The sequence below is a fragment of the Elgaria multicarinata genome, chromosome 13, assembly GCF_023053635.1.
Source record: "Elgaria multicarinata webbii isolate HBS135686 ecotype San Diego chromosome 13, rElgMul1.1.pri, whole genome shotgun sequence".
In the NCBI taxonomy this organism is placed as follows: Eukaryota; Metazoa; Chordata; class Lepidosauria; order Squamata; family Anguidae; genus Elgaria; species Elgaria multicarinata.
Window position 1 is genome coordinate 25,428,649 of NC_086183.1, and position 19,998 is coordinate 25,448,646.

At 44.2% G+C, this 19,998-nt stretch overlaps 1 protein-coding gene across 1 annotated transcript; it reads right to left on the reverse strand.

The window, feature by feature from the left end:
- Positions 1 to 1,550: 1,550 nt before the first annotated feature.
- LOC134408313 (sialic acid-binding Ig-like lectin 10) lies at positions 1,551 to 19,436 on the reverse strand. The gene is made up of 10 exons (XM_063140560.1): positions 19,118 to 19,436; positions 13,994 to 14,047; positions 11,944 to 11,946; positions 10,945 to 11,205; positions 7,705 to 7,770; positions 7,323 to 7,574; positions 6,075 to 6,401; positions 4,556 to 4,640; positions 3,338 to 3,464; positions 1,551 to 1,775 (listed from the first exon to the last, which is right to left on the reverse strand). Exons 1-10 carry the CDS (start codon positions 19,434 to 19,436, stop codon positions 1,572 to 1,574), a joined length of 1,698 nt encoding a protein of 565 aa, XP_062996630.1. The 3' UTR covers positions 1,551 to 1,571.
- Between the last annotated feature and the right edge of the window lie 562 nt (positions 19,437 to 19,998).

Here is a 19,998-nt window from a genome sequence, read left to right on the forward strand (position 1 = left end):
GTTACACAGTTGCCAGAGTTGGACACTTTATGCCTTCCCTGACCCCTAGGCACAGCCGACCCCCATACATAGCCCCTTGAAGGAGGGGTCTGTCCACTTTATTCCCCTGAGATGGGGGCTTCACGGTCTTAGAGGACGTACAAATTAACCGTTACACTGAAGTAGTACCTCTTTAAAAAAAATGATTAGCTGCCATTTTATTTTTAAGAATGGGAGATGAAATTTTCACTATGACTAAAACCATCCATGACAGAGTTGGAACAAATCCTGAACGTTTTGTAACAATTGCATGTATGGTTCTTGAGGACATATAGGCCCCGTTCAGACAACACGCTAAACCATGCTGCTTAACCACAAAATGGTTAATGGAATGCATTAAGGTTAATGAATTCCATTAACCATTTTGTGGTTAAGCAGAATGGTTGAGCATGTTGTCTGAACAGGGCCATTGACAAACACTTCCTTCCATACACACACACACACACACACAGGCCCCATTCAGAAGACACCTTAAACCAAAGCTTTAACCACGGTGGTTAAGCCAGAAAGCCGGGCTGTGTTCAGAAGACATCTAAACCATGGTTTAAGGTGTCTTCTGAACACAGCCCGGCTTTCTGACTTAACCACCGTGGTTAAAGCCATGGTTTAAGGTGTCTCCTGAAGAGGGCCATACTGAGAAGACTTCAAGCAAGTTTACAGAGCTGTCAGAGTTGGACACATTGTGCCCGCCCCATCTGAGCGAAGGCACACCTGCTGGGGTGCCCCTGGGCACAGCCTCTGCCGAGGGGCCTGTCCACTCCATCCCCCTTTGACAGAGCTGCCCCACACAGAGGGAGAACATGAAAAACATAAATGTTGTACGGTTAAAATCTGCTCGCTGCAGCACTGAACCATGATGCGAAGTTAGGTTGAAATCGAGCAAAATGATATTTTGGCTCAAGACGGCGGTTGAAATTTCACTATGCCTAAAACCGTCCCAGATAAGGCAGAACAAATCCTGAATGTTTCATATCAATCGGATGTACAGCCTTGGAGTCCTTCGAGGACATCTGGAAAAACACTTTCTTTTATAGAGAGAGAGAAGAGAAGATGGTTCACTGGACCCAGAACCATCTCTTCAATTCCTTCTTCTCAGCTAATATGTGCAGACCAAGCCAAGAAAGTGACTGTAAAGGAATTCTCTGTCCATATCTGGCATACCCTAAGGCTTCTCCTGCTCTGCCCATTCGGAGTGGGGAGTTGATGGGTTCTTTGATGACATGATGGGACTAGATTGCTTGCAATTCTAACCCCAATCACCCCCAGCTCTCATTCACTAATGGGAAGTCTTCCATTCCTTTAAGTCTTGCAGGGTCATCTAGGCCAGATCTACACCAAGCAAGATATAACACTTCGAAAACATTTTGAAAACTATATATGGAGTGTGTCCTGGGCTTAAACAGTTGTCACTACTGTTGTGAACCATTATAAAGCAGTAGTGTAGATCCTGCCCAGAGTGACCTTTTCCCCATCACCCCTAGCCCCCACAATTCCGGTCTACCGGGTTGGGTGCTCCTTGAGAAACAAGGGCTTTATTTCTGTCTGATCGCTGAATATTCCACAGATTCCTCTCGTGGGATCTGAGCTCCGTTGCTTTTCGGCTTGAACTCCAGGGCCGCATAATGGAGCGGATCTGGCTCAGCTGTGTTCCGTTTGGGAACTTTGGGGATCGGGCCGCGTTTTGGATTCCTCTCTGCAGCTACTTTGGACGGGCCAACATGGGGCCTTCTTGGACCCTGAAAGAAAGAAAAGATGCAGTGAAAAAGACTATCGTCCTCTCATTATTGCCACTACCACCCCATTGCCGAAGCGGCGAATTCTCCTTGAATTTGTGAAACCATGAGCGTAACTGTTTGTGAAAACACGAGTGTAACTGATCACTGACCTAAGGGTCATGCTGACATGTGCTCAGTGAGGTGTAGTGCATGGGGAGGTCACCTCCTTAGGTCAGTAGCCAAGCAGAGGTCAGTAGCTGTGTGTGTGTGTTTAATGTGTGTGTGTTTTTAACTAGAAGGAGGGCTTTCTCTGCTGTGGCACCCCGGTTGTGGAATGCGCTCCCCAGAGAGGTCCGCCTGGCGCCTACACTGTACTGCTTTCGTCGCCAGCTGAAGACCTTTTTATTCTCTCAGTATTTTAACACTTAATTTTAACTTAAATTTAATTTTTACTGTTCTAACTCTGTATTTTAATCTTATATCAATTTTGCTGCATGGTTTTATCCTGGTTGTGCTTTTTATACTGTATTTTGTATTTGTGCTTTTAACCTGTTGGTTGTTTTATGATGGTTTTAATTTTTTGTCAACCGCCCAGAGAGCTTCGGCTATTGGGCGGTATAAAAACGTAATATATATATATATATATATATATATATATATATATATATAAATAAATAATGCACTGTCTGCGGTGAGCTATGGTGTCCAAACAGCAGGTGTTTATAACCTTTTTTCTCAAGGGTTTACAGGTTGTTTGGGTGCTATCTATAAAAATGAACTTCCTTCAGTTGGCCTTAAAGGTATTTTTTTCTTTTTTCAACTTCCACTTTGATGTCACTTGCACTAGGTAAAAATCAAGGGAACACAGCTTTACTTTGAGGCACTGTTACCGAGCATTTAGCACTTTGTGCACATATGTATGGGTCCTTGTAGGGGCAGCAGAAGGATCCCCTAATATCACACCTGCATCGGGTCCCATAAACCCTCTTGGTGGCCATGCAAAGCTGAACATGAAGAGGGCACCAAAGATACTCCTTGCCCAGGGTGTTATTCCATTTATTTATTACATTTCTATACTGCCTAGTATCCTAGGGATGTCCCTGAGAATAATCAAGCAGGAGCTGGCTACCTCTTTCCTTTCCTTTGATGAAGTTCCTACTTCAGCCTAGCACTTTGCCTATTGTGTTTATGCAAGCAGTTACGCAACCAGTTACGTAAGCAGAATGCACAACCAGTTGCACAAGAGTTATGCACAATTGGTTGTACAGCCAGTTGTGCAATTGTAAAGCACACCCACTTATGCCACCACTTGCACAAACACACTTGTGCAAACATAATTTTAAGTGAATTCTCCTCTTGCTCATAGTTTGGAACCTAGTTTCCATTAGCACAACATCATTTGTGCTAACAGAATGACACCGCTGGATACTGCCTGCTAGCTGGTACTTAATTCAGATTTAAGTAATCTGGAATAAATAACTTGGTTCTCTCTGTGATTAAGTGTCCAAGTAGTAACCTATTTGCTTTCACTCCATGGGCCAAGAGGATGGATGCAGGATAGCAAAGCTCTACGTGAAGCCTACCACTGGTAAAATGTTACTGTAGATCAGGCTGAAGTTGTTCTTGGCTCTCTGATTTCCTCCAGTTACGGCGGGATCCACAGGCTGGACAGTGCCCGCTTTTGACGGTGTTTTCCTCCGCTTAAAGAACCTGAGAGTAAATTGACCAGAACAATGTAAGGTTCTCATGGTTCATTTTACTGAGCTTTCCTAGGACAAGAACACTTTAATTATTATTATTAATAATAATAATAATAATAATAATAATAATAATAATAATTTCTTACCCGCCTCTCCGATTGGATCAAGGCAGGGAAAAACAACAAGCATAAAATACTGATTAAAAACATCCTAAAAGCATCCTAAAAACATACTAAAAATATCCTATTGGGGTGCCTCCCTCTCTCTCTCTCTCTCCCTTTAGAGCAGGGGTGGGCAACTTGTATCCCTCCAGATGTTTTGGCCTACAACTCCCATCATCCCCAGCCAGCAGAGCCAACAGTAAGGGATGGTGAGGGTTGCAGGCCAAACATCTGGAGGGCCACAAGTTGCCCCCCCCCCAGTTTAGAGCCCTCTTCAAATCCCATCCCATGTGCTTAAGTCAGCCTTCCCCAACCTGGTGCCCTGCAGATGTGTTGGACTGCAACTCCCATCATCCCCAGCCATCATGCTCAATGTCTGTTTCAAGGCTGTAAGCTGGTCATGGCAGGGATCTGTTGTATTGTATACCATGAAGCACTATACACAAGAGGTTATCAAGAGGCGATAAAACACAAAGTTCCACCCAAATTCAAAATTTGGTCACATTTCAGAATTTGACATTTTGCCTGTTGAAACATGGCCTCTGGAGGCACAGGAGGTGGAGTCAGGTCAGAACCTAGCAGGGCCGGGGGCCAGGCTGGAGCAGAACCTGGGATATCTTTCTTGGGCTGGCTCTGATCAACTGGTACCGACTTTACAGGTTTATGCTGGTTTCCTGCCAGACAATTATTTTACTGGTAAGGCCAATAAAATAATGGACTGTGGCTGGCAACCCTTAGTAGACCACGGCAGGCTCTACACTACTGCTTATAACGGTTTATAATGGTTATGACAACTGTTCAGGCCCAGGACACATTACATACACTGTTTTCATAACGTTTTTAAAGTGTTATATCCTGCTTGGTGTAGATCAGGCCCAGGGTGTGGGGGAGATCCAGGCAAAAGCACATGTGGAAATAAATCAAAGGGAGAGAAACTCACTTGATCAGGCACAAGCCTAGCAGGAAGAGACCGGCTGCCAGCAAGGCCCCACACAGCCCAGAAACGAACAAAGGCGTACGGTTTCCTGCAATGGTTTCAAAAACAAACAAAAAAGAGTTCAGGGGAGGAAGTTAGAGAGGAACTCGGGAATCCTGGCTCCGATCTGCTCCACCCTGTGCATGAAATGCTCTTCCCTTCCCCAAAGCAGATCTGCCAACGCGCACCACTGAAACAGGCAACCAACATTTGCAACAGTGTTGAATGCAACAGTTGAATGCAACAGCATTCGCTACTATGCGGCTGTTGTCATTGAGCTGGCAGGTTCAACGGGAAAGTGGTCTTAACTATCCAGTGTATATTTCACCCACTCTCTGGTTTCCTAAATGTTGAGGGGTTATCCTTCTTCCATCACTTTTGCCCAGTATACAGAAAATTACAGAATGGTGGTGGTGGTGGGTGTTTTCCCAAGAGCTCAGTTGTTAGATCAAACAACATCTGTTTGCCACTGCCAGGAGTTGGCATCATTGGGCACCTTCCAAGGCCCATACCCAAGCAGGGTGTGTGGGTGTGGGTGGGTGGGTGTTGTCTCCTGAAGCCCCCTCCCTCAGCTCCTCAGCATTATCCTTGTAGTCACTGCCTCTTCTCACCTTTGTGCAAGCAAGCAGCATTTGCTTGTCTTCCCATCTCCATCTAGTTGGTGATGTGGATTTGGATCAAAGGGGCATCAAAGGGGAGCAGGGCACACTCAGGGAGAGAGCCAATGAGGACCAAAATCTGGAGCCAGCACTCAATCCTCATAAGTGTTGGGAATATTGCAGCCTTGTCTGCAAGTTACTGGAAGGGGGCAGTATTGCAGTTAGTTAATTCATGGGAATTTTGACCACAGCTAGCCTTAGGATCTCTATAGTCTAGAATGTGGTTTCCTGCGATTTCTTCCTTTTGCTCCTCCCCTTCCTCCCTCCCTCCCCTCTCTGACCTCCAGCATTACTGGGAGCACATGTGTTTGCTCTTGCTCCTGCCAGAGTAAGCAAACACAGAAGAGAGTTTTGGTTATGGAGCGGTATAGAAATATGATCAATAAATAAAATGGATTGAACAAACTTTTTTGAAACTCTACGCTGTACCTGCATTGGGTATGCAAGAATATTTATGAGAAAGACTGTTTTCCTTCACTGGAAAGGTGTGGTCTCCTTTTATTATTCTAAGATAACCTGTTTGCATGATGGATTGGTAAATGCTCATTCTGTTTAATGCTCAATCCAATGCAGGTTTAGACAAAAAAAACATAAAAACTCCTAGAACATTTTCAGCAAGAATTTAAGGGTGGGATTTCTAAATCCAGGGGAGGAGCCTAAGGCTGAACTCCTAGCACATATGCTTGGAAGCAAGGTCTATTGACATAAACAAGACTTAAGTGCAAGTAAAACGTGCTTTGGAGCAGGATGTGAATTTACCTCTTTGGGATGGTCTAATTTGGGCAGGTGTGCACCAGAATCCACGACCTGGGGAAGTCTCTCACCTGTGGAGGAGCTGCTGGTGGTGGAGCCTCTCAAAGCACTCATCAGGAAATGCATGGTGTAGACTCCAAAAGGGTTGCTCCCAAAACAGATGATCCTATGATCCATATTCAGACTTCCTGTCCAGTTTAGGGAGCTGGTGATGTCGTTCCCCTGGGCAAAGGAAGTGACCTGTTGCTTGCTGCTGCCCTCAGTTACTGTTTCCCCATCCACTTGCCACTGGATGTGGGGCGGAGGCTGGGAGTGCAGGGAGCAGCTGCAGAGGAAGCCACTGTCCGCATACCAACATGTAGTATTTTTCGGGGGTGTTCTGCTGAACTTGGGGGCATCTAGAAATGAAAAAAAAGAGGTGATTTTGAGTCAAATCCAGGAACAGAGTGAGTTGCAGTACTGCAGTGCAGCCAACAGAGGCAGCTAGGAGACTTAGGGGACATTCTTTTGGACCCGGGTGATGGGGCTTCTTCTATTGCAGAAGAACTGAATTTCTCCCAGCTTTTGTAGATGTAAGAGCTTCTGTTTAAAAAAAAGAAGACCTCCCTAAATACGAAGCCCTCCCGGATGCTAAAAGGAGGATGTAATTTCTCAGGAGGATCAGTGCTTCAGTACTGAACCTCAATTGCATCTCAGCAGGGAGTGAGGGATGTCCTGCAGTATGGAGTTCAACACTCTTTTAAAGCTTCATCACACCAGGGTTATACTGTGCAATCACTGCGAATTGCATGCAAAGGACTCCAAAGTTCTCCAGCTTACAATCTGCTTTGACTGTGAAGCACTCCCAGGCATCCTGCTTTAATTGTGCTTCACATATTAAAGAACCAACCTATTTTTACTACCTCTTTAGGAGCAAATCTTTTGTTGTTCTCTGAGTGGCCACTGGGGGCGCAAGAGGATGGTTTGATATGTTTAAAATACAAATTAAACAAATGCTGACATTTTCGTAAGTTTTAAAGATAAAGACATCAAAATTGGCACAGTAATAGATATTAAGGAGGGCTTTAAGCATACCAGATTTGAATCAGATTGGGTCATCCATTGATTTTATGATTTTTTACATTTCTCCCCCTTAAACCCTTTCCTGGTATGCAAAGGATCGTAGCAGCGCTGCCACCCGGGGTGTGATTTAGCTAACAACAGCAGCAGCAGCTTTACGCTATGGGGATAATTCAAGGGAAATGGGTACGTGGGATGAAGCCCTTATTCTCCCTGTAGTAGGGATTCCCAGAGCTTAACCCCAACCTTGGCTCACTCACATGCTACGTTGAGCTGGAAGATCCCCCAAGAAGAGCCAAGAGGGTTGGTAGCGTTGCAAACATATTTTCCCTCATCCTCAAGTGTTAAATTGGTCAACTCCAACAAGTTAGCTGAGAACTTCTCTGAGGTTCTGCCCGCCTTGACCCAACTCGTTTCGACTGGAGGGTTGCTGTCAACTTTGCAGAGGATCTGTAATGAGTCGCCTTCCTGAGCTGTCAACTGGGAGCCATTGGCCACTTCCCTGGGATAATCTGTAATTACAGCAAAGTGTCGGTGACCTCCAGGACAGAGCAAGGGCCCCTTTGATGGAACCAGTGTCATACTCCAGAGGAGAAAGGGGGCATCAGATACTGATGTTCAGACTCTAGGGCTCTCTGGTACCTTGAATGAGTGCTGGGTCTCTCATGGAAGCCTGGGAGATCCTAAACGTCACTGTCCTTGGAGGATCTGGAAGGAACACATCAATGATTCATGAGAGAAGGGCCTTCTCACTGATGAACTCCACACCCTCTGGAATGCAAGAGACCTACCACTATCCTACGAATGTAGGGTCTGCAATGATTCTCCAAGGAAATAATTTTCCCTGGTTCAATGTGAGGAAAGTGCACAGAGGAAGATTTTACAGCACCAAATTTTGACAATAAAATATTCCAGTTTTTAAACTATGATCCACGCAGTATGCATTCTGTGCTCCCGGTCCTCTTCCCAGTAAGATCTAAATTCTGCTCCACATTTTCTGCAATCTGAATGCACTTGGTAAATGAAACATAGTTTATGTTTACTTTGATGTGCATAACTTTATTCAGCGTCTATCATCTCTATTGATGTTTTCAACTCACTTTGTGTTTTTGAAAGAGGCTGCTGAGAGGAGGTGAGAAAATAGAAAGGTGTGGATCTGTATTCTTAGCTGTGCTCTTTTTTTGGCACCATGAGGACCAGCAACTTGCTCTTTTGAATAAACGAGAATGGAGGTTCTTGGGGCACCAACCCCTATGTTCAATTCTGCATCTGCACACAAGCCCTACAGACATGGAAGGCACATAGCATTGACTATGATGCTATGTCACAATATCTAGGATAAGGAAGATGAGTTACTTAGCAAAAAAAGAAAGTGACTTTCATAGTAGACACACAGAGCATCATTATTGGATGCTGCATAATCCATCCTTTAAATCGGATACCAGAAAAGACTCTTCTCTTCTGCTCCTGGGTAGCAAATTCATCTCCCTTTCCCCTTAAGGAATTCTGGGGCATGCTCACTGGAAGCTGAGAGAAAATGGCTGGAAGCAATGGAGCATGTAGAGATAATATGGGGGAGGTTCAGCTCCCCTTACCCATGCACCTCACCTAGAGCTTCATCACACCAGCGTTATACTGTGCAATCACTACGAATTGTGTGCAAAGGACTCCGAAGTTTTCCAGTTTATAATCTGCTTTTACTGTGAAGTACTCCCATGCATCCTACTTTAATTGTGCTTCTTAACCAAAAGAAGTGCAATATTTTGCTACTAGTTTTCGAGTGTATCATGTGTTGCTTTTTGAGCGGCCACTGGGGCGTAGGAGCAGGATTTGAAGAAAAAATAAACAAAAGCTTACATCTGCGTAAGCTTTAAAGATAAAGACATCAAAATTGGCACAGTAATAGATATTAAGGAGAGCTTTAAGCATACCAAATTTGAATCGGATTGGGTCATCCGTTGATTTTTTATGATTTTTTTACATTTCCCCCCTTAAACCCTTTTCCTGGTTTGCAAAAGATCTAGACACCCGGTAGCAACAACAACAACGGTGTCACCTTAGCACTGTAGGGGATAATTCGAGGGAAACAGGTACGTGGGATGAAGCTCCTAGTCCTACTCATGGCCCACTCTAAACGTAAAACTTAGTCATTCTTAAATATTATATATAAATGTGCCCTCTTGTGGTGAAAGAGATATACCGGCAAGCATTCCAGACCTGGAGTATTTTCAATTATTGAAATTTGTGGTTTCACCACCTGGTGAATGCAGCTATTCACGGACTTCTTAGAAAGCTTTGTAATGCGTAAGCGGTTTAGTAGCATCCGACAAAATCGACTTCACCGGGTGCTACAATAACTTCTGTCGTAATAAATGTGTTCGTTTGGGGGCCCGTTCAGATGACACTTCAGGCTCTGTGGTTAGCGAAACAGTGGCTCTCTGGGGTTAGCACTAACCACAAGCCGTGCTGTCACACAGAACACTTTAAGACACGGTTAGAGCAGCTGACCCTGCTGCTGCAGACAGCCAGACTGTGGTTAGTGAGCGACCAGGGTTTAGCAAAACACATCGCACAAGAGACTTTAAACCCTGCTGCTTAACCAAAAGCCTTAACCAGCAGGGTTTGAGGTGCCTTCTGAGCCGGCCCACAAGTCTATCCCTGCGTGTCCATTTCCTCTCTTGTCATGTCCCCATCACTCAATCCTGCTGCTTCCCATGTGATGGAGGAAGTGCCCGTGTAACCCCTTTGGAGTAGATGGTTTAGTCCCTTGGGCAGGGCTCTCACGCAGAGGGAGGGCTAGAGAAGAAACAGCAGAAAGTAAAAGAGAACCAGTTCTGCTGAATGTTATGAGTATTCTGTTTAATTATACGCCCTTATCACCTTACATAAGGTAAATTGAAATATTAATTGTGTACAGTAGCATTTGAAGGGGGTGGGGAATCTTTTTTTTTTTTGTATTGATATTTGTACTAATTATATTATTGCAGGGCTAATACTCTGAACTGTTTTGTTGCTCCTTGGGATTTGCCCTGGGACTTAAACGTTGAAAAAGTCTACAAAGAGGGACTCCCAGAGTACTCGGCGCACCACGCAAGATTGAGCTGCAAGCAAGAAATCCATGTGTTGTTGTTGCTGCACAAAGGACAGATTGTGGCATCTTTCTGTGTTTGAATGCTTACTAAAGGCATGTTTTGTTAAAGTTATATATATATTTTCTTTGCAGGTTTGTTCTAATTAAGCCCCATAGAACCCACACTAGGAGAATTTATACCCGCTCTTCGGCCTTAGCTAGACCTAAGGTTTATCCTGGGGTCGTCCCTGCCTTCTCCCAGGCTCCCCTGTGAGTCATTTACATGAACAGGGATGACCCTGGGATGATCCCGGGATAAACCTTAGGTCTAGCTAAGGCCTTCATGTGTAGGCAAGCCACACAATCTCGAGCCCCAGAAATCAGGGTGCTAAGTGATGTGAAGAATCTGCTTCCTAATGAGATGCTCCACCTCCACCACATGGAAGACAGTGGGGCCAGGTAGTGGGTGTACGGCAGAGGGGCTGGCTAGTGCATCCTCATTTTCCCCACTCATGTGATTAAAATCTCATCAGCTGGACCAACCAAACAGGGCTACTCTTTATAGCTGAAGCTGTATCCGTGTGGTCTGCAATGCAATCCTCCTCATGCTTATTTCCAGAAGTCCCAGTAATGGGGTCTATGTTTATGAAAGAACATATTTATAGCGTGCTGCAAAAAAATAAAATAAAAGTAGGAATGTTTGCTGGTGTGACTGCAAGCCAAACCACTTAGCAGAGGATGAATGTCCTCAGCTGAAGGCTCCAAAAGGTTCCCCCTACCACATACACACACACACACACACACACACTTACATTGCACAGTTATCCAAACGGTGTTCTTAGCTGAGCTTAAACAATGCACTGCCTGGCACTGATATGCCCCGGCATCCTCTGGGGTGATCTTGGGTAGCAGATACTCCGCGCCCTGCTTGGGGTCACCGATGGTCTTGCTCTCCTTTCTCCAGGTGAGGATGGGATCAGGCCTGCCGTCAGCACGACAGATAAGCTTGATGGCGTCACCCTCCTGGACCACCACAGGGTCCAAATCCCCTTTCGCTGTCTGAATACTTGGGACTGCAAGAGAAATGGATCTGGCTTACAATCATTTTTGGATGATGCCCTTTGTCAGGGGAGCATCTGTTAACACAGAGATGCATTGGAGTCTATTTCGTGATGGTGATTTACACCAAATGTGCATAAATTACGGTCTACTAAGGGAGAAGTTCCTGAAGTGTTTGGGCCAGTAAGGCCAAACCTGGGATATTGAGAAAGTGTCATGGCCACAGTCGTAAAATAGTTGGCATGGCAGTGGGTGCCCATTCACAAAATGGCTGCCATGGTGGATGTGGCCAATCACAAAACACCGATCTGACAGAAGGCTACAAGAGAAGTAACTAGGCCTATAAATTGTGTACAAGGCAGCATCTACATGCTTTATAATGATTTGTAACAGTATTGACAACTGTTGGGGCCTATGACACATTCCATATACCATTTTCAAGCTGCTTGGTGTAGATCTGTCCCAAGGCACAGATCAGGTCAGAAACACAATATATAAAACCATTCCTTTGAACCCACAGTTTTCTGCTGCAATATCCAATTCACAGAAGACACTGGTGGTGAGAATAAAATAGAAGAAACGTAAATAGAAGTCACAGAACAAAGGTGGAATCTGAACCCCAAAACACAAAGTCACCGTTTCCTTCTCCAGCAAAATGCTATTTTCATAAGAAGGCAAGTTTGTGAAGCTAAGAGACAAGTAATTTCAACACCCACGTTCACAAACGACGACTCCCACTCCAGCACACTCACCTCCTAAAAGCAAAATCAAGAGGGGTCTTGGCAAACAGGGAGGGGTCCAGGGGAACTGTGGTGCCCATGGCAGCACATTAGGGACTCCAGAACTAAAGCCAAGGCAGCCCAGCAGCTGGGTGTTGTGGTCTGCCACAGCCTTGACAATGTTCTTCTCACAGCAGGCAACAAGAACAGGATATTGACAAAGCTTGCTGGGTCAGGTAGCACAAGTGTGGTTGATACTATAGCCCTTTTCTCAGTGCTCAGGGGCTGCAGCTTTTGGGTTGGCCCATACAACTTATCGTAAGTTGCACAGGCAGCCAATCTTGGCTCAAGAGCAGGGTATAATTACGCAACAAACAAATTTAGTGATCATTGCCAAAGTATAACTGAAAGTCTTATAGACTTAGAATATCCATAGAGTGGATGCTGAGGACACTGTTCCCTTGCCTTGAGGTTATGCCACCTGTCAATAGAGGGAAGCTAATAGAGGGGAGATACGGAGTGGTGATAACCTTATTGCTGGATGCAACATCCGTCATGATTGTTAGAGACGGAGGAGAGAAGAGCCAAGCCCAAGTGGGTTGTAAGCATCCTCACACCAGTTCACACATTGCAACTCCACATTTGGAAATAACTCAGTATTCAAAACTTCATCATAGGGGTGAAATTACACATGTGGACTTTGTCCAAAGAGCATGTATTTAATGCCTGCTGAAAGGGAGCAAATAGGACCAGTTAGCCTAGCTTCTTCCTGTTCCTGCACAACTATGTCCTCTCCCTGCCCCTAATAAAGCCTTATGAGGAGAGACTGAAAGAACTGGCCATGTTTTGCCTGGTGAAGAGAAGATTGAGGGGAGACATGATAGCACTCTTCAAATACTTGAAAGGTTGTCACACAGAGAGGGCCAGGATCTCTTCCCGATCCTCCCAGAGTGCAGGACACGGAACAACAGGCTCAAGTTAAAGGAAGCCAGATTCTGGGTGGACATCCAGAAAAACTTCCTGACTGTTAGAGCAGTACAATAGAACCAGTTAGGTCATGGGCTCTACCACACTAGAGGCATTCAAGATGCAGACGTACAACCATCTGTCATGGATGCTTTGAAGTGGATTCCTGCATTGAACAAGGGGTTGGACTCGATGGCCTTAAAGGGCCCTTCCAACTCTACTATTCTATGATTCTATGATCTGTCATATGCCAGTGCAACCCTGGATATCAGGCCACCATAATCAGCCTTTTCAATGCATGCTCCTCACTTTAATGTCCCACAGTCTTTATTAGTTGTTTAAATTTGGAAGCTATACTTCTATTAATGCAGCCCAAAATAACATTTGCTTTTTTTTTTCAGAGACATCACATGATTGGCTCATATTCAACTTGTGATCTACAACAATTCCAAGATCTTACTCACTTGTAGTATCGCTAAGCCAAGTATCCCCTATCTTGGAACTGTGCATTTGGTTTCTTTTTCCTACATGTAGAACTTGGCCTTTAAAATTTATTCTGTTGTTTTCAGCACAGTGCTCTTGATAGGCTGGAGCGCTGGGCTGAAAAAATTTAATAGGGATCAATACCAAGTTCTACAAGACTCTAGAGCTGATATAACAATGATGTTCCATTACTGGCTAGGCAGACACTGAAGGCTTTTAACACCAGAGCTTGCTGAGCCCCACCCAGAGCCCAGCTGCAGTATGTTAGAGATCTGTGGCCATAGCCCTACTCATAAGGAGACACTCTCTCCCAAGGAGTCCTTCTATGCAAGTGAGCATTCCTTCTCATGGGAGCCCTACTGGCCTATTGCTTGAAGTGACAACGCTTCTGAGGGCCATGGGGTTGTTCAGCATCTGCCTCACCAGTCATCTCTCCAAAGGCCAGGCTCCTCCTGTTCTGGGAACAGTGACTGATCTGGGGTGCTTTTGATTTCTGGGAGCTCCAGCTCTTCTTCTGAGCAGGTTTCCTCCAGCGGGGGCATGACAGGTGCCCTGAATTGAATTAGGGAATCTGCATTCGGGGGTAGGGGGAGAGTGGTACAGATCAGCAAAGGAATTTATACTCAATTCTCACCAAAGCGTCCAGATCTTGTGATTTTCACTGTGATTTGGACATTCCGAGGTTGTTCTGAAACATAAGAAGGGGAATGGTGAGGGTACCATATAGACAGCCAGCAAAAAGAAGCATAGTGGTGGTAGCAGTTCATAGGGGGATGAAAGGCTACATAGAACTGAAGGAACTCCTCGCAAGAGAGCTCAGAATGGATGGTCTTCCAAACGGTTTCCTAAAGAGCAGAGTGACAGTTCCCATTACTGTATTGATCGTTGCATATGAATGACTGTTCGACAGAGTGGCTCCTTTTGTAAACTAGTCGGTGAGGCCAAAAAAAATTCTGCTTTATTTGCATTGTATAACGATGTATGTGATTGGTTTATAAATGCTGAGTATGGTGTTTTTGAATTATCTTTCAGCGTCATACTGAGGAAGAATCTTCGAAACAGCTAATTGTACCGGACTATATATATATAAACGCTTTATGTGAATAGTTCATTACATGTATATTAGGAGTTTATATTACAGGCTTTGTTGTGAATATTGGTGTGAACATCCTAGAAATATTGTTGATGTGCCTGTTCTTTGTACATTTGTAAAGTTTTTGAATTATTCATCTATGAAAGTTGTTTTGATGCTTTTGTGGTTTGAGTGTTATCACTCATATTATACTATTGTTCAACAGAGTGGACAGACTTCTTCCACGTCCCCTTGGAGGAAATCTCTCGGGAGCTGAACACCAACAGTGGGTAGAGCCAGAGCCAATCCCTTTATAGCTTAAGACCATCACCATTCCACACTTCGCTCCTTTTCTTTTTTTAAGACTCTCAAGAGAGAAAGAGAACCTGTTGGGTGGTGATCGACAGAGAGGCAATGGTGAAGATCTCCATCTGATCGGAGGGGAGGAAGGGCCTGTTGTGTGAAATGTGCCCTACCTTGAGCGAGTTGGATTAGACGAGCCTTTTCCAACCTGATGCTCTTTAGATGTATTGATTGATTTGATTTATTACATTTATATACAGCCTCATAGCCGAAGCTCTCTGGGTGGTTTACAAAAGTTAAAAACAGTGAACATTAAGAAGTATACAACATTTAAAACCATCAAAAACATAAACAGTATAAAAACAGTATAAAAACAATTAAAGACAGCAGTTCTGAGGTCCGTTAAAAAACAAACTTAGCATTGTTAAATGCTGTTAAATGCCTGGGAGAAGAGAAAAATCTTGACCTGGCGCCAAAAAAGATAACAGTGTTATCAGGGAGATCATTCCATAATTGGGGGGGCACCACGAAAAAGGTGCTCTTCCTCGTTGCCATCCTCCGAGCTTCCTTCGGAGTAGGCACTCAGAGGAGGACCTTAGATGTTGAGCGCAGTGTACGGGTAGGTTCATGGACTACAACACCCATCATGCCTAGCTACCATGGCCCTGTTCATATCCCAACACATCTCGAGGGCACTTTGTTTGGGAAGAGTATTCTACATCCTACCAGCCCTAAGAACCAAAACAACGTTTGTAGCCTTAAGTGCTCACGTGTTTTGATTTGCTCACTTGATTGTTTATGCCATCTTTGGATTCTAGAATTTTGGGTATAGTTAATTAGCAGAATTAAAGACCTCACTGGAGAATGGCTTCAGGTGTGGCAACTGAATTCTCCCCTCATTGCCTATAGCACAGGTGAGAAGGGTAGCCAGGGAATAATAAGAGGAGAAATAGAAACCCTCAGGGCACAATTCGGGCCTTATGATGTTGCCAAGGGAACAGGAAGTGCAAATGCCCTGGGCTTCCTGTTCTCCACCCAAACATGGTATCCAAAACAGAGTAATTGCATCTATCCAACTCAAGAGGTTCACAATCTATTGGCAAACAAAGCTGCTCCATTTCAGATGTGGAATGTCTACTGGAGGCATTACATGGACGGGGAGGAACAGGAAATGCAGCAAGGACCTGCTGTTTCCTGTTCTTGTCACATCATCACAATGCTCAAAGCTGTTTTGTAAATCGCCCAGAGAGCTTCTGCTATGGGGCAGTATATAAATGTAATAAATAAATCTGCTGACATATTTATAGATCAGTCATGGGAATTAACTATTTAACTAACTAATTAAAAGGTTAAAGACATTGTTAACTTTAAACTTTAACTAGTTACATTTTTCAGCTTCCAATTTTTCACTTTAATTAAAATAAATATTAACTGTAACATATGAAGCATTGAATTAGCCAATCAGTGATATTATTGCACTTATCAAAGTAAGATGTGGTATAAGTGATGTATTGCCTATTGAACTTCTACAAGTTGAGGGGGGAAACGTTACCTTTAAAAAAAAGGTACAAGTGCTTTTCCAGAATTTACACAGCTACTCTCTAGGCCTCTATATAGAATGATATTTCTTTATTGAAAATCTAGGACTTCTTGTTTGAGAAACAGAGAAACAAATGCCTTCCTAAGAGATATGGAATCTTAAGAACTACAAATCCCAGAGTTCCTCGGTGCATGCTGGCATTTTCTGTGCACTTGTGGAAGTTGGCAATGGAGCCAATTAGCTGCAGCACAGGGAACAAGCACAGAGACATGATTAGTGCTGGCCACTGTGGCTTAGATAAGCCTCAGTGGCTTGTGAGGGCAACCACTGTGAATATTCAAGCCATGGCGGGCAGGCGCTTTAGCTTATCGTGGCATGGGAACCCCAGCAGAGTGACTTGTCGCAGTGCATGAGAAGCCAGCTAGAACCTGTGGGCTGTTCTTGGGTTCTGGAGTGTTCTGTGGGCTGTTCTTGGGTTCAGCTAGCCTCCCTGGCTGGGTTTGCACATCACGATAAACTGTGGCAACTGCCCACAATGGCTTGAATATTCACAGTGGTGGCTGGCTTGCACTGCAAGCCATTGTGGCTTATTTACTCATTGCATTTGATGACAAAAAATAATTCTAATACGCAGTTAATCATGTTCCATACTTTACTTGTAAATCAATTTAACTTTTAACTAGTTACTTCCTTTTTAACAATGTTTAAATAATTGAAAATTATTATTATTATTATTAGTAGTAGTAGTAGTAGTATTTGTATCCCGCCTTTTGACCAATGCTGGGCCTCAAGGCGACCTTACAAAGTTTAAAACATACATTTGGGAGGGGAGAGACATAAACGTTTAAAATATACAACAAAATTATAAAACATTAACATAGAGGGAGGGCCAGATTATTCTCCAAAGGCCTGCTGGAACAAAAACGTTTTAGCCTGCTTCCGAAAGCCCATCAAGGAGAGAGCCTGATTGATCTACACTTCTGCTTATATCAATTTTTTGAGCCTTTGTAACATTGTAACTTGTATTGCTACCTTATACACTGTTGCTCAGTAGCATTACTTACCTTTTCTTATAACGTTGTTGCGGAGCACACTGTTCATTGCCCCGTTGTCTGTGTTGTTTCATCTTCTCGTTTCTGTGGTCCTTGCAATTCCCAGACTGTCCTTTCTCTGCGCCTCCCACTTCCTTGTTTTTGTATTTTCTGCGCCTCTCTAGCTAACATTCCTTTATGCACATGCTCTTAATTTCATATCTTTGTGGTGGGAGTTCTTCAGAGGGAGTGGTTTGTGGATTGTCGGAGTTGTCTGTCTCTTGAGGAAAGTGTAGGAATGCCTGGTGAATGGAATGTGTTAAATCTTTCTCATATTTTAAACATTATTTCTGTGGCATTACATGCAACCTACCTCAGGTAAAAACTTTTTTAAAAAAATATATATTAAAGGATGCGCATATGCGCATTCTTAATTTAATTTTTTTTAAATAAATTAGAAATGTGCATGTGTGCATCCTTTAATAATTTTTTTTTTTAAAAAAAAAGTTTTTACCCGAGATTGGTTGCATGTAATGCCACGGAAATAATGTTTAAAAAATGAGAAAGATTTAACACATTCCATTCACCAGCCATCCCTACACTTTCCTCAAGAGACAGACAACTCCAACAATCCACAAACCACTCTCTCTGAAGAACTCCCACCACAAAGATTTGAAATTAAGAGCATGTGCATAAAGGAATGTTAGCTAGAGAGGCGCAGGCACAGAGAAAGGACAGTCTGGGAATTGCAAGGATCACAGAAACGAGAAGATGAAACAACACAGACAACGGGGCAATGAACAGTGTGCTATGCAACAATGTTTCAAGAAAAGGTAAGTAACACTACTGAGCAACGGTACAAGGTAGAGATAGAAATTACAACGTTACAAAGGCTAAAAAATATATGATATAAGCAGAAGTGTAGATTCACACCTAGCTTCCCCGGGAAGAGAGTTCCAAAGCACTGGAGCAGCCACCGAGAAGGCCCTCTCCCATGTTCCCACCAAGCGCACCTGTGAAGATGGTAGGGCTGAAAGAAGGAGGTTGAACATGATGACTTAAAGGGCCCCTTCCAACTCTATGATTCTATGAAATATTTAACTAGTTGTCATGTCTAATCCTATTGCCCCTGTTTTGGGAGAAGATGTTTCAGGTAATCAATCAGAATCAGATTCAGAACTAGAAGATGCAGTGCCAGACACCAGCCAGCCTGTACCAGTGGGGGAGGAAGCTCTCACAGGCGATTCCCCAGCTGGGAGTCAGCCCTCTCCAGAACTTATGTCCTCAAGGCTGAATCCTACACACTCTGGAAGTGAGGTTTCTTCCAGAGGTGAGCGTCCCAACAAGCTAGCTGATACTAGGGTCTGCCGGAAGCTCAAATACACAGGGCGGAAGGAAGGTGTGAGGAAGTTGGTTCGATTACACCAGAACCTGCCTCCGCACCAGGCTTCCTGAAGTTACGGGCGTTTGGGAAGCGGTTTCCTATTCTTCTTGAGTGGACAATTGTCTTGCTTAGTTTGCATAGTTTTGCCTAGGGGGATGTTTCCAAGAGGTTAGAGTCTCTTCTGGCAGAAGAGACGTTTGTTGCTTAATAAAAGCTTTGTAGATTACTTAGCAGGCCTCGTCATTTGCCTCCCATTGAAAGCAGGAGTTTTCTAAGAAACACGACACTAGTTTGTTGTAGTTGTAGTTGTTGTTGTTGTTATTTTTCCATAGGACTGCTATAGATAGATCTTTGTTCCACCCCCATGACATACTAGAGATTAAAATAGGGAAATAAATAGGTGAATGCATAAATAGGAAACCACTTGCCTGTTACAGAAATACGAGGTAAAGTATGTCCATATGCAGCCAAATAACTGAATTTGAGGTTCTTGTCGCCCTGAATTCTGAAGTAGTACTGCCCTTCATCTTCAAATTTAGCATTAGTGATGCTGAAGGAGCAGTTGCCCTGATTTGGATTTCCTGTTAAGTGGAAACGGTTTATAGCGAAACTCTCGACAGTGTCCCTGTCATCATTGGTGGCCACAAGACGACCCGGAACCGATTGCCAGGGTTTGTATTTAAAATTGTATGTATTTCCTGGCTCATCCTTAAACCAGTAGGCAAATAGTTTCTCATTCCAAGACATTGCTCCCCTGGCCAAATTGAACTGGCAGGGAATGTCGACGTTGGAGCCTCGCTGCACAGTGAAAGGAGGATGCCTTGTTGTCAGCCAAAATCTTTCCCCTCGTTGGCTCAGCATACCTGCAAGAACAAACAAAGAAAAATGCTTTGGTCTGTAGACAGATGCCTGAAGAAGGTCCATTTGGGATGGACTGAAGAAGGCCCATCCCAAGCACTGGATTTTAATCAAGTCCTGGATTTTCTTATTGTTGATTGTAGGGCTGTGCTCCGCTCCATTTCAGGTCGTAGAAGAGGGAGAAGAGCGGCCCAATTCACCTCCGCCAGAGGTAGAGCTGAATCTGGTTGGGGGAGCTGCGGATTGAGACAAAGCGGATCGAGACAAAGCGGATCACTTTGCCTCGATCTGGAGCTCCGAACACAGGTAAGTGTGGGTGGAGAGGTAGGTAAGTGGGGGGAGGGGGCTTACCTGGCTCCACCACCACCACAATGGTGAAGGAGCCAGGTAAGGGGGCATGGGGGAGGGGATTACCTGTGTCCATCACGGTCTGGCGGCGGCTTCAACTGAG

Bases quoted from the DNA above. Each gene is read 5' to 3' on its own strand.
- LOC134408313 (XM_063140560.1), bottom strand. From the start codon at position 19,436: ATGTCTTGGAATGAGAAACTATTTGCCTACTGGTTTAAGGATGAGCCA. The intron at 6,402-7,322 runs GTGAGTGAGCCA...TTTCATTTCTAG, and splicing joins CTTCCAGCTCAACGTAGCAT to ATGCCCCCAAGTTCAGCAGA. The intron at 1,776-3,337 runs GTAGGCTTCACG...TCTTTCTTTCAG, and splicing joins ACAGTAACATTTTACCAGTG to GGTCCAAGAAGGCCCCATGT.